Below are 12,911 nucleotides of genomic sequence, written 5' to 3'. Positions count from 1 at the left end.
GATATTAACAATTCCACTTGGAACAGCGTCATTGCTCACACTAGTGCAGATTATGGATCTGGGCCTGACTTGGGGCATGAAAAGCATAATTTTGGATCTGGCTCGGCTATGATAACAGCAGATACATATGAATATTGCCCATTATTATACACGGGGAAAATGCCGCACGTGTGCACCAAGCATGAATTAATAACATCGAGACATATGGCCCAAGATTGATAAAGATACTTCATAGCCCGATGCACATTTCAATAATAAATAGCTCAACATCCCGTGCAATCTTATAAAGACCAAAACTAGTCGATATCAGCCCGAAGCCTTTCCTTATCCCAACTTTCCAGCCATCTCTCTCTGCAATCTGTTCGGCGGTACAACTCACTTTACATCACGGCATTCAAGAAAAGTCCACCGAAAAAGCACCATTACCCGCCACTTTACTTATCAAGCCCATTCAGATTTGTCATTGACGACTGTCTGTCATGCATCTCGAGCAAATTATCTTGGTCGCCGCCAACCTGGCCCTTTTGCCGGTTGTCAATGCCATGGGAGGGAAACGAGTTCACCCAGCCATCACACCCGTCACAGAACCGCACCATAACGGCTGCCTGGTCACACTCCGCCGGCGTACGATCGGCAGACTGGACCCAGTCGTGGGCGGCGCAGCATGTTGTATAAGACTCAATCATTCGAGAACGATTAGGGAGTACCTGGTTACCGTCGGTGATCATTGTTATGATGTTACCGCCGACAATCTGCCTGCGAACTGGTATACTCATGCTACACCCGCGGAATGCCCCGATGTCCTCGGCACGGAGTAAACCTGTACCATGCGCAAGTTTAGATTATTTCCTACCCTAGCCTCAATGAGCTGTTGCGGCTGAACCCACTTCTGAACTGAACTAGGGTTATCAAACTGTGTTGAAGCTATAATCGATCTCCAAGAATTCAAAGTTAACTAAAGCTTGGTTGCTTTTAAATAGATTTAGAAGTGATTCCCTTTACAGGGGGATGAGCGTGTCATATATAAACCATATCCCAAAGGTGATTTCCCTTAATTTGTTCAGTCTGTGATTCTCATCTGATGCTGTATATATTGCTGAAACTAATTCTTTTGCCGCTTGTTTGCGGTTGCGAAACTCTGCTTTTTCTATTCCAGGGCCCTACTGGTGGCTTCTTCTGGGTGGGTGTTATTAGAAGGGGTAGGAACAACACCTTGTCTCCTTAGTACCAAGGCAACCCTTTGGCCGTAACAGTCATATGGTATTTATTTGGTTGAGTCGCGCATATTTTTGTTAATGGTCGTTGGTAATAACCAATCATGTTCAGTGTTAAATACTTGGTGCAAAGATCGAAATACGATGCCTAGTTTCATTATGTGATAATAGGTGAAATAATAACTCGGTTTAGCTAAACATAGATATCATGCGTAAATACTATGTTTGAACTTTTACGCTTATTTCAACCTCCGGGCGGACGAGTGGTTTCGCCGAGAAAGTCTTGGGCTGACGATCGGTCAGCTACTCCACCAACCGGATTGCTTTGTATGGTTGCCTCGCCAAACTTGACATCCTTCTTCCGGGGATTCAATGTTAAAGGGTAAAATACCCAGCATTATGGCATATAACTTGTAAATGGATAAATGTCTTTTAGTGTCTAGTTCTAATTTGCTTTGCCGATTTCTGGCCATTTCCGATGTCTTCCTCACAACTGCGCTTCCTCCCTTTCAAAACAAACGCATTTTGGGCGCTTTCCTCAGGCGCAGTACCATGCGAGGCGACAGACGCTACCGACACAAAGGAACCAGCTAAACTTGGCACTCCATTCAATTTTGCAGTGGGGCTCCAGGAGCGCCGACGGCCGCGACCCCGCCGCTCCATGTCTTCTTCCTCGTCCCCCGAATCGTTTTCCTCGTCATCGGACCCTTTATCATCCCAGCCAAAGTTTGGCTGATCACACAAGTCTCTGTCTTGAGATAATAAAGCCCTTTTTCTTGGACTGGCGCTTCGGCTTCTTGTACCCACCGGCTCAAATATTTGGGCTATGCGGGCTACAGTATTCGCGGAACAGGTGTCTTCTTTAACGCAGCCGGCTGCCTTGTCCCATGTTCGCACCACAACCTTTCCGTCACCGCTGAAGAAAGTCATTATTTCCTCGTGGAACAATGCCCAAGCGAACCGGGAGAAAAGCATTTCTCGGGAAAGGCCACAAAGAGGCTGCTGGGTCAAGCGGTTGTGGTACGTGCTAACGAGCTGGACGGAGCGTTGGGGCTGAAGTATATGAATTGCAATCGCAATCGCTGGCGATGACGATTGCGAGGTCGATGGCAGCGATGGTCTTTTGGGGACGAATACATAGCGATTGCGGTCGAACAGAAACTGCAAATCCCTGCGCAGTAAAATAAGGTTGCTTTCATCATCGATTGGGAGATGTGACATGGGGTTCTGGACATATCTGATAAGGAAATTAGCGGTGTGTAGCAAGAGTCTTGTGGGACAGGCAATCGCTGGGAAGGTTGGAAATAATGCTTTGGAAGGTAGAGCAAACGATACTGCCGCATCTGATTCGAAACGAATCAATACTTCTCGCTATAGGGTACCAGATGCGCTGTTTTGCAAGCGTCTGTTGCACCGCTAATGCGGCAGCTGCCATCTCGCTTAATCGCGGCCTGTTTTCCGGTTCCCACGCCTAACATAGCGTTCAGAGGCTCGTGTGCGGGCAATGTAACATGGCGCCATGGCTCGGGGAGATTGGAATGTGGGAATCGCCAATGTTGAAAGGATGCGTAGACTGGGTACTGTTCTACGCTGGCTGCTACTAGGCCAAAAGGGTTAGCGATATCCTTTTAGGAAGAGTTGGCTGGTGCTCACCTGGATCAATGCCTTGGTCCGAAAGGCGACGACACCAGAAGTACACGCTCCCGCGCAAGATTCCATCTGCCGGGCGTTCAACGGCGGAGAGGCTACCCGAACTTGCGTCGGACTGCACAGCGAAAATTCCCTCGTCCCAGCTGACGGTCGTGACGACGGAGCATGCGGCCCTCGCAACGTCAAGGTCAAGTCCATTCCAATTGTCGCCATCGGTCGCGCTCAGCTGGAGCAGGTCGGGTGCTGAGGCCGGGTAGGCCGGGTGTCGGATACGGATAACGTTGTACCTGCCTCCATTCTGGTTCGCTAGCGACTCAGGCGCTGACAGCGGCTGGCGCAAAAATGGAGTGGACATTACCGTCGTTGCAAGGTGTGGTCACGACTGATCGTTGGTTGCCAGCGACGCATCGTGTCGGCCTGCGTTCGCATGATTACTTACTAATTAGCCTGAGGTCGCCCCCAGCAACGTAACGAGGCATTGTCGTTGGTGTTGCTTTATAATTTAGGCACTCAGCCGCACGTGAGTGGTGGGGGTGGATGGGGCGACGCAACGCCCGTGCATGTTCGCAGTGGGGCCAAATTTAATTAAGAGAATAACGCGCTTTGCAAGGGATAACGCGACTGCCGTTGAAAAACCCCAGCTCGTATCTTGGTCTCTTCAACCAGGGTTAAGTAGGGCAATAACAATTTAGGGCATTTCAGCGCAGTTCAGTGCAGTTCAGTGCAATTCATTGCGGCTCGAAGTAAATCTAGGGACGCGTCCCAAACCGGAAATTTTGCGTATCGAGATTCGGCGCAGATATTATCCTGTAATAGGGCCCACATGGTTGTATTTAACAGAACGTTGTTGTAAAATAGCCACACCCTAAAAGTAATCTTTCCCAAGGTTGGGCTTTCACGTTCCTTAGGCATGATTTTTTTATAAAAAATAAGAAATATGAATGAAAAACGACGATTGGTTTGTTATGACCTACTACACAGGCTCGGTGGGCAGTGCTACGGCGTTTATATGGCACTTGTAACGGCCAGGTTCATAGTGGAGAATCTCAATGTATTAGGCACTGGGTAGGACCAACGAAGATTTTCAAGCGAAGAAAAGAGAGAGAGAGAAAAAAAGAGAAAAAAAGAAAAAGAGAGAGAAAGAGAGAGTGAGAATGGACGATGTGCTGAGAGAAGCGTTTGGATCCGGAATAGCGGACCCAAGGCTTAGCCTGGCTGTCTCTGCCAGCGGCATGCCTGACGGGGTGGAGTGGTGATTCTCAGGGCAGGTCTGGGGACCTGATACGCACAAGACTTGCCAACCTGACACCAACAGGAGCCGCGATTCGCTGGACTTTATTCTACGAGATCTTTTTGTATTTGATCAAGTGACACTGCTCAACGGGTTAGGAACCTTTTTGCAGCAGCAATCAGGGTTGCTCCACCTACCCTGGAACTGATGGAGCCACGAATTCCGGCTTCGAAGATTGTTTAGGCAAGCGCCTCGGCCTGGATGGTCATCTGGCATTGGCTTCAGCAGGAGCGACATTAATTCCTTGGGTCTAGCAGGGACCCAGTGTGCCGGTATTTGTTGCCAAGGAATGGTAGGTTTCCAAGGACTCGACCTTGCTGCACAGCATAGAAACCTGGGCCTCCGGTGCGGTCAGCAAGGCCTTTTCCCAAACACCTCGAGCGCCACATAGTCATCCGTAAACGGGAAATTAGTGCCATCACTAAAGCGCGTCGTAATGATCCTGGCGAGCTGGTGACATGCCGCCCACTTTACAACGGCCTTGACAAAAGAAAAGGGCAAATATATAGCGGATGCTTGGCGCCTTTTCATGGTACAACGTTTAGTAAAGGATGGACCATTCTATAATACAGTCGACAATACAGCTCTCTACCTACCTGCCTTAATTATCTATGTCACATCTGACATGTTTATAATGCGCTAGTAACGGACCAACAGTAACCTTGCAAGTTACAACAAAACCCCTACAATCTTCAAATATTAAATCCAACGGATCAACGCAGCCAGAGCCAGCAGCACCAACAGTAAGTAGCTCTCCTCTAACTATGTCTTGGGTCAGTAAGATAAACGAAGGGCTATTTTTGGCTTCTCCTGGGGCTATGGCCTAGGTACCTACACTAGTAGAAGTAGCCTTATTTTCAACTATGGGTCATCTTTGGCAGGTTTGCGCCACAATCCACATCATTGGCGCAGCATATATGCCGACACCGCAACGATGGGCAAGCCTGGGGTTTTTTTCTTGGGCAGGGCTTGTCCTTAATCCGGAAGTCGCAACAAGATCGGGCCGCAACGGCGGGCAAAGGAACAAAGGCTATGGCGAGAGAGACCAAAAGGATGCTTGCAGCAGTAAAGCCCATCTTGTCGAATTCTTGGTGATGGTTATCCGGTTTAGCCTTTGAGGGCTGTTGATCATCAATTGTTTTACCCCAAGGGCGGAGTGGAATTCAGTGCGAAGCTGGTACAAAGGAGCAAAAACCAATAAGCGATGGGAGCTTCACGTTGAAATCACGCAAGGAGTCAAGGACGCCTTTTGCCTAAACTACGAGATTGGACGGGTCTTTTGAACAGAGAAGCAACGATAAAGGGTAGTAAAGACACGCTTCCTAGGAGCGACGACTCGGATAACCGACTACTTCTGGCAATGGCGGCTTGGCGAACACTGTCATCCTCCTGTCGTGGCTAAAATTAACCAGTTTTGACAATATTTTATCGGAATACTCCTGGGGGATGCTGGCCTCAATAATAATTTGGACTATATATCCTGGTTGGGGTGGCTTGATGATCCAATGTGGAAGGAAAATTAAATTCTTTTAATGCACTTTCCTCCACCAAGGCAGGGGTCATAAAAATAAACCGCAATGGGCTGCACATATAAAAGAATTTGCCCTGTTCCTGTCGAGTCATATTACGTATATTCTTCTTCATGCATCGCAGCCAACAGGATCGACATGTGGAGAGGTGGGGGAATGCAATGCGGAATCCCATAAAACGAGAATCATATCTTATCAATCATTGGTCATCGCCCAAGCGAATATGCTTGTTGGTTGAAAATATCTCCTCTGCAGTTTGACTTATTTTTTCTCGAGAGAGAAAACTGATGAAAACAATTCCAACTACTGCGGGATGACATGCTCCGTCGCATCGACTCCTTGCCTCCACCTATACTTGGACGTAACATGCTCATCAGGGGGAAACGTTTGGCCCTTCCTGCCGTAGAAATTCTCCCGGTATGTGCCCCCAGGAACAGCATAGTCGTCCCAGAACAAACCTCTGCTTCGTAGCTCGGGAAGTAAGAGCTCAATGATGTCCTTGAAGGACTGCGGAAATACTGCGTATGCCTGGAGATTTTCATCAGTAAAAAGTGGTCATCGATCCGGCGTCGCTCATGAAATGGCCACTTACAAAGTTGAAACCGTCCACGTCGGCTTCCCTTATCCATGTCTCGAGGCCGTCGGCCACCTGGGCCGCGGTGCCTACGAGTAAAGGCCCATTGCCCCCAATGCTGATGTGCTCTGCCACCGTGTGCTTGGTCCACTTGGAGTTGACTGGCGAGAACTTGGCATAACCCTCGACGGTCGACCTAACAGTGTTTCAGCATGTATGCCAGTGGCGTTTGTCGTGGAGCCGAGACAGACTCGAAAAGGAAATACAAGGGACAACAAAAGAACTCACCGAACCGCATTGCTCTCCACCTGCCGCAACTCCTCCTCGTCGCCGTACTGATCCAGATTGATCCCGGTCCACCCGCAAAACAGAGCAAGCGCACCCTCCAACGACGCGTATTGTCTGTAGTCGCGCAGCTTTTCCCTGGCCTCGTCCTCGGTGCGGCCGAGGATCACGGTAACCAGGGCCAAGACCTTGATGCTGTCGGGATCCCTCCCGTACTTGTCCCTGGCCAACCTGCGGATCTCGGCGATGCTCGCGGCGGGGACTGCGGGGGAGTGTGCTGACACGAAGATGGCCTCGGCGTGCTGGGCGGCAAACTCCTTGCCGGCCCGCGATGTGCCGGCCTGCAGGAGGAGGGGGGTGCGCTGGGGGCTGGGCTGGACGATGTGGGGGCCCGGGACGGTGAAGAACTTGCCCTCGTGGTTGATCTGCCGGACGAGGGAGGGATCAGTGTAGATGCCTTTTTCGCGGTTGAGCTGCACTGCGTCGTCTCGCCAGGATGAGTTGAACAGTTTGTACATGACCTTCATATACTCCTCGGCTTGGGCATATCGGTCGTCATGCTGATGGCGTTGTTTGTAGAGCAGAGGTCAGTCCTGTGGTGGTACTGATACAAGAGTGCCTAGGTAGGTAGCTAGATAGGTGGGTATTCAGACTTACCTGTGGCTGCTCTGTCTTTCCGAGGTTGCGTGCGGCCGAGTCGAGATAACCAGTTACAATCTACAAAGGTGGGAGGGGTCAATCTCTACCAGCTTTTCGGGAAGAACAGGGAGCAAATTGTCTGTGAAAGCTTACATTCCATCCGACTCTTTTTCCAGTTAGTACATCTACACTAGGTCTGGTATGCACTAGCCCATAAAGCCCAGGACAAAAAACTCACCGGCCCTTGGTCAGATGATCGACAGTCGATAGCCTCCTTGCCAAATGAAACGGCTGCTCGTATGTGGTGGAAGCAGTGACTCCGAAACCAATACTCTTTGTTGCAGCTGCCATGGCCGGCACTACCGACAAAGGTTCATTGACTGGCCACTGGGCACCAGAAATGATGGCGGGATCCAACGAATTTTTGTAGACATCGTAGCCGCCTAGAGTGAGAACATGTTGAGCGATACATCACCAAAAGGTATCCGGCAGATACAGAATTAACAAACCTAGAACATCGGCAATGAAGATGCCATGGAATTTGGCCTCCTCCAACAGTTTGGCGAGCCGGACCCAGTGGTCTACGTCGTTGAAGCGCCAAGACTCGTCTGCAGGGTGTCGCCAGAGGCCTGGGGACTGATGACCACTGCCTGTTTATCATGAGTTACCTTTGCCGCAATTCCGGCGATAGGCGATTAGTATTGGTACTGCTTGCTTGCTATTCTCTAAAATGCTCAGGATTGATGGTGGCCAGGGGGCTGCTCCTGGATCGGAGAGGATTTGCTTACACATTTCGACGAATGCATTTATCACCAGCTGCTTCTTGCGTGTGGCGGCGCCGTTATGGAGGGACATCTTGTTTATGTGTTTGTTTGTTCTTGCCTCTCTGGTTCCAAGCTTTGGTACGTATTAGGGTTTCTGACGGTTTGTCGATGCACCGCACTGCAGAAGAGCTGACCCGACCAGATAGGAGCAGCCCCTTCGACTTCTTCTGATTTTCATGACAGGATAAAAGTAACAAGCCAATCGTCATCTTTATTAGATATCCAATATACATTTTGTTAGGTTTTCCAAGGCCGATGATCGGTAATAATTTTGGAGCTTTATCGGAGAATTCATCTTGTTTCCCCAAGTGGGGAAATGGCGCAATTCTCCTGGCGATGGTGTGCACAACGTGGAGCTCGACGCGATCCTCGTCCAGCACCGATGGCTGGGACCTACCTTGGTTTCCCCGTCGAGATTCCAATGCGATAGCTGGGTATGTATGTAGCAATGATACATAACAAAACGAATCAAAGGCGAGCCCCTCAAAATAAACTGCACTATTGGTCGATAAGCACAAACAGGATGGCGTCATCAAGACAAGCCCGGGATGCAAAATCCACACCTTGGGATTAATAGCAAAGTGTAACTGCTCTTGGTTGCCTGATTGAGTGGGAAAAGCAAGAAAGGCAAAAAAAAAAAAGAAAACATCCAGTACCATCATTTCAACAAACACCCTCGACAAAAATGGCAGCCGCATCGAGTGCCTGGTCTGCGATTCGTCGCTTCTCCGTAAAGAATGGAAAAAGAAAGCCACAAGCCCATGGCGCGGATGGAAGGCTAGCTCTGGCATCCAATGCGGAAGAGACGGCGGACCAGACGGCTTGCGTGCCTGAGCTGCAGACAGTGTTGCTTCTACACCAGCCAAGACAGCCCTACACAGTCACCCCTGACTACCCAGTTCCTGAGCTGAGAGGTGATGATGAGGTGCTCATCAAGGTTCATACTATTGGCTTGAATCCACTTGATTGGAAGGCACCGTAAGTAAACCATGTTCTTTGTCGTCCATTTCTGCCCACTTGCTGGCAAAAATAGACTTGACTTACAGCTTGTCAAACTCCAGGGACTTTAATTTTGCCATTCCAGAACTGCCGTACATATCAGGCAGGGAGTTCAGTGGGTCTATTGCAAAGGTTCAGGGTACGGCCAGTAGATGGCGCGAAGGTGACAAGGCAAGTAGTCACCCGACCCCGACTGTACACGTCAAAAGAATCCAGCAAGTAGATTTAAAAAAAAAAACACCTCAACTGACCAACCCAAAAACCCCCATATCACAACAATAGGTCATCGCTATATCGACAGACTATCGCGATAGGCGGAAAGCCGCATACCAAGAGTATGCCATTGCTTTGGACTACAATGTTGTCAAGATCCCGTCCAGAATATCGACGGAGCAGGGTGCCACCATAGGCGTCGCATACGTCGCCGCGGTGCTGGCCCTGGGCGTGTCGCTAGGCGTCGACTTTAGTTCTGTCGCCGGTGGCCCAAACCTATTCCAGCTGGTGAGGGCGGAAGGCTCTCGTAATCTTCCAGAGGATGTCCGAGCCGAGTGCCTCGACGGAGTTCAAAGCCACGAGAGGGCAGTCGCCGGGGACTGGGTGGCTGTGTGGGGTGGTACGCTTTTTCACTTCTTGGGAGAGTCATGGTATGTTCTGTAGAACTGCCCGCTAACTGTCTTGTAACATCAGGCTCATCAACGTCGGCAAACTTGCTGGTGCAGCTGGCGAAGCTTGCCGGGTTGCGCGTGGCCGTCGTAGTGGACAAGGCAAAACACGGCCTCCGGCTCTCTCAGCACCCGGTACTCCGCCCCGACTTACTTATCGACAGCCACGACCCAGATAGAGCCGTCGAGATCCTACGCCGGAACACGGCGGGACGCCTGCGGTTCGGCATCGACACCAGGGACAAAGCGTCGGCGGCGAGTCTGCTCCAGGCGCTCACTCCGGGGCACAAGTCGGACGTCGACGGTGGCGGTGGTACCAAGTATAGCAGCAGCAGCTCTGTGGAGCCTCTTTCCCCGCCACACACTCCCGGGGACTCGGCGCTGCTCTCGGCCCACCTGGTCGGTCTGGCCGGTCTGCCCAAGCAGGATCCTCCCGAGGCGACTCTCTTTCATATGGTCCCCATCAAGCTCTTCCACGAGGTGCGGACCATTGGTTTTGCGTTGACGTCATGGCTCGAGCGGCTTTTGGAGCAACGGTTGGTTGTGCCACCTGAGATTATCGATGTCGAGAGCGGCTTGGATAACGTGAACACGGGTCTAGACCGAATGAGGAGGGGTGAGATTAGTGGAGGAAAGCTGGTTGTGAATGTGAACAAGGTAATCACCTGAATAAGACAGACAATAAAATGGATACTTGAGTGAAAAGAAAACAACACGGAATGGGATGCATGACATTCTCACGTTTGAAATCTGGTTTATTATCGACAAATTCAGTGGTTCAAGCACCCCCATGCGCTAGTTTGGTTTTGCAGTCTCAGTCGAATGTAATTCATGCCGTGTTTATATACAGATCCGGAAGCCTTGCTCCTCTTTACAGCCCTCCCAAAGCCTTGATAGTATGATCCTCCACGGAGCTGTCCACCACCTTGTCGCCTGCAGGGGAATGGGAGATAGCCTCGACACCCGTCGACTTGTGCACACCAAAATGGCGGAGCACCAGCCAAGCAGGATATATCGAGACGGCCCACATGCCAAAGTTCATGTAGACGCCGCCAACCTCGCCGAATATCGTCAAGGACGACAAGCCGTACGACAGAGCCTGCCATGCAGATTCGGTGCCGCGCAAAAGGGCTGCGTAGCGAATGATGTCGGGTTCGTCTTGGCTCAGGTTGTGGATGAAAAAATATCTTGGGTTGGAGTGGAGGGTCAGTTTTGGGTCCAAGCTGTAGCCAGAGGTGACGTGTATAGTGTTGATCATCATTTTGGTCCATATATCGAAGCCAGGAAGAAGGTCGCAGAACAATGCAACTTACAAGAACATGTAGTTCAGCTGGAATCCAATTGTAAGAAGCAGAAAAACTGCAAATCCCTGGCCAAAGTCGTCGTCTACCCAGTCGTACGTCGGTCGAGTTCGGTGGAATCTCGTCACGTTTACCGTGGCCCAGGTCCACCACGCTCCTTGGAAGATTGCAATGACCCAAAATGAGGCGCGTGATCGTACTTTGAGGGAGAATCGAGTCGAATCTAGCCAATACTGGAGTTCAAATTGAATATCAGCAAGTGATTTGATAAGCTTGAAATTATGGCCAACGAGTGATAACAATACTTACGCCTAAACCGTTACCAGCAGTAACAGCGAGGATTCCCGACAGAAATGAGGCGAGCGCTCTGGAGCGGACACTGAACCATACTGTTAAAGGACCAATGTTAGCTTGACTTTCCCCCGAGTCCAAAATCCAAACAAAACAAAAACGAGCTTACGAGCGATATAAGTGAAAAAGACGGCTTCAGCAAAAACGGCCTGCCCGATCCACAATACCAAAAGCAGAAATTTCGGAGTGAAAAACAACTTGGCTGTGGTTTTAATTTCGACCCACCAATTCTGTGTAATCGCCAGTTGGACCCTTTTCCCGTCTTTTCTTTGCACCTTGGCCGGCGGACTCAACAAAAATGCTATTAACGGCCCGGCGGACTGTATAGCGATAAAGACCAAAAACACCGTATAAGAAACCTGGCCAGCTCCGTTGCGGTCGGCGTTCAGCCCTAAATTGATGGCGCCGCCGAGGATTTGGCCGCTCAGCCGGTATGTAAGCCAATAACCGATGGCGCGGCCGCGGTTCCACGGCTCCGGGTACGCAATGGCGATAGCGGCTTCGGCCATCCAGAAAACGCCGGCGGAAATACCGCAGAGGGCGGCGCCGAGGAGCACGAACCATTCGTTGCCGTAACGGTTGTTGGTGTAGAGGCCTGCTGCGTAGGGGGCGTAACCGAGTCTGGTTTGAAATGCGGTTAGAGGGAAAGGACGAGAGTAGCGTCGGTGGTTTGACTGACGTTCCGAATATAAGCGCCCCCTTGATACCGATAAATCTAACAATGGCGCTGGAAAATAAACAGGACACCACCATTAGGCAAAAGGTGAGGGCGTTGGCTGCGTTGATCAGCTCTGGTCGGGCAGCACCGCCAGCTCCTAGAGAATTCATCGCTCCCCAGATACCGGGGGCAGCTAGATTGCAAAGGCCGAGGATGGTGACGTTTGTAAATGTTGACCGGTACCATTTTACTTGGAAGAAAATAAATGTTAGAATTAGATTGTTGAAGTTTTTCCAATTGGGTGGATGAAAGAACCCCTGGCCTACCTGGATACTGCTGGTCCTTGGGAGGTTCCTGATCGCTTTCGTGGTGAGACATGGCGATTTACGGGATGTAGCTGACCCTAGAAACTGTGAGCTGTGTGGCCAAGCTGCCAACTGACGATTTGGTGACGAACAAGTGGGAATGATCCTAAATTCCTAGTCCAACAAAGAGATCATATGCCTGACAAATGGCTGAAATCTCGCTATTATACACTTTTATTGTTATCTTGCAAGGGACTGCATTAGCGTACGCTTGTTGCCATACCTGTTTCCCAAGATGGCGATGTCGCTGCTGTTGGCAATACTAGCTTTCAACTCCTAACCCCAAATGAGTGCAACCTTGATCAAAACCTTGATACGTCTTCGCATCGCGACAAGCCCCACGTCAAGCACGCCATATGATGGACGTGATGAGTTGGGTGCAAACCAAGACGGAACGTGGGGTTTGTTTTTGTCAAGTCTGGAGAAAGCTTGATAAGCATTGCAGACGATAACAATGTACCGGGAGTTGTGCACGGGAAATTACTTGGAGATTCCAAGATGGAAACTTCAACAGAAGATAACATCACAAACTGTCATCATCCCCTGAATCCCATGAACCAACCATGCTC

General features: G+C 50.2%; 4 protein-coding genes across 4 annotated transcripts; 1 reads left to right on the top strand and 3 right to left on the bottom strand.

Moving 5' to 3' along the window:
- Nucleotides 1-2,221: 2,221 nt before the first annotated feature.
- MGG_16402 (uncharacterized protein) lies at nucleotides 2,222-3,219 on the bottom strand (the record flags this gene model as incomplete). Its single annotated transcript, XM_003710380.1, has 3 exons — nucleotides 2,222-2,548; nucleotides 2,684-2,811; nucleotides 2,868-3,219. The coding sequence occupies 3 exons, from the start codon at nucleotides 3,217-3,219 to the stop codon at nucleotides 2,222-2,224; spliced, it is 807 nt and encodes a 268-aa protein (XP_003710428.1).
- Nucleotides 3,220-5,987: 2,768 nt separating this feature from the next.
- MGG_05555 (xenobiotic compound monooxygenase) lies at nucleotides 5,988-8,073 on the bottom strand (the record flags this gene model as incomplete). The annotated part of the gene is made up of 8 exons (XM_003710379.1): nucleotides 7,971-8,073; nucleotides 7,692-7,832; nucleotides 7,421-7,625; nucleotides 7,336-7,348; nucleotides 7,201-7,260; nucleotides 6,547-7,103; nucleotides 6,277-6,454; nucleotides 5,988-6,212 (listed from the first exon to the last, which is right to left on the bottom strand). Exons 1-8 carry the CDS (start codon nucleotides 8,035-8,037, stop codon nucleotides 5,988-5,990), a joined length of 1,446 nt encoding a protein of 481 aa, XP_003710427.1. The 5' UTR covers nucleotides 8,038-8,073.
- Nucleotides 8,074-8,691: 618 nt separating this feature from the next.
- On the top strand, nucleotides 8,692-10,336 carry MGG_05554 (uncharacterized protein; the record flags this gene model as incomplete). The annotated part of the gene is made up of 4 exons (XM_003710378.1): nucleotides 8,692-8,984; nucleotides 9,068-9,200; nucleotides 9,288-9,618; nucleotides 9,693-10,336. 4 exons carry the CDS (start codon nucleotides 8,692-8,694, stop codon nucleotides 10,334-10,336), a joined length of 1,401 nt encoding a protein of 466 aa, XP_003710426.1.
- Nucleotides 10,337-10,538: 202 nt separating this feature from the next.
- On the bottom strand, nucleotides 10,539-12,355 carry MGG_05553 (uncharacterized protein; the record flags this gene model as incomplete). The annotated part of the gene is made up of 6 exons (XM_003710377.1): nucleotides 10,539-10,890; nucleotides 10,981-11,201; nucleotides 11,278-11,357; nucleotides 11,429-11,940; nucleotides 11,999-12,227; nucleotides 12,304-12,355. The coding sequence occupies 6 exons, from the start codon at nucleotides 12,353-12,355 to the stop codon at nucleotides 10,539-10,541; spliced, it is 1,446 nt and encodes a 481-aa protein (XP_003710425.1).
- Between the last annotated feature and the right edge of the window lie 556 nt (nucleotides 12,356-12,911).

The sequence above is a fragment of the Pyricularia oryzae genome, chromosome 1, assembly GCF_000002495.2.
Source record: "Pyricularia oryzae 70-15 chromosome 1, whole genome shotgun sequence".
Lineage (NCBI taxonomy): Eukaryota > Fungi > Ascomycota > Sordariomycetes > Magnaporthales > Pyriculariaceae > Pyricularia > Pyricularia oryzae.
Note: the sequence above shows the minus strand (reverse complement) of the source record. Positions and strands in the feature narration are given on the sequence as shown.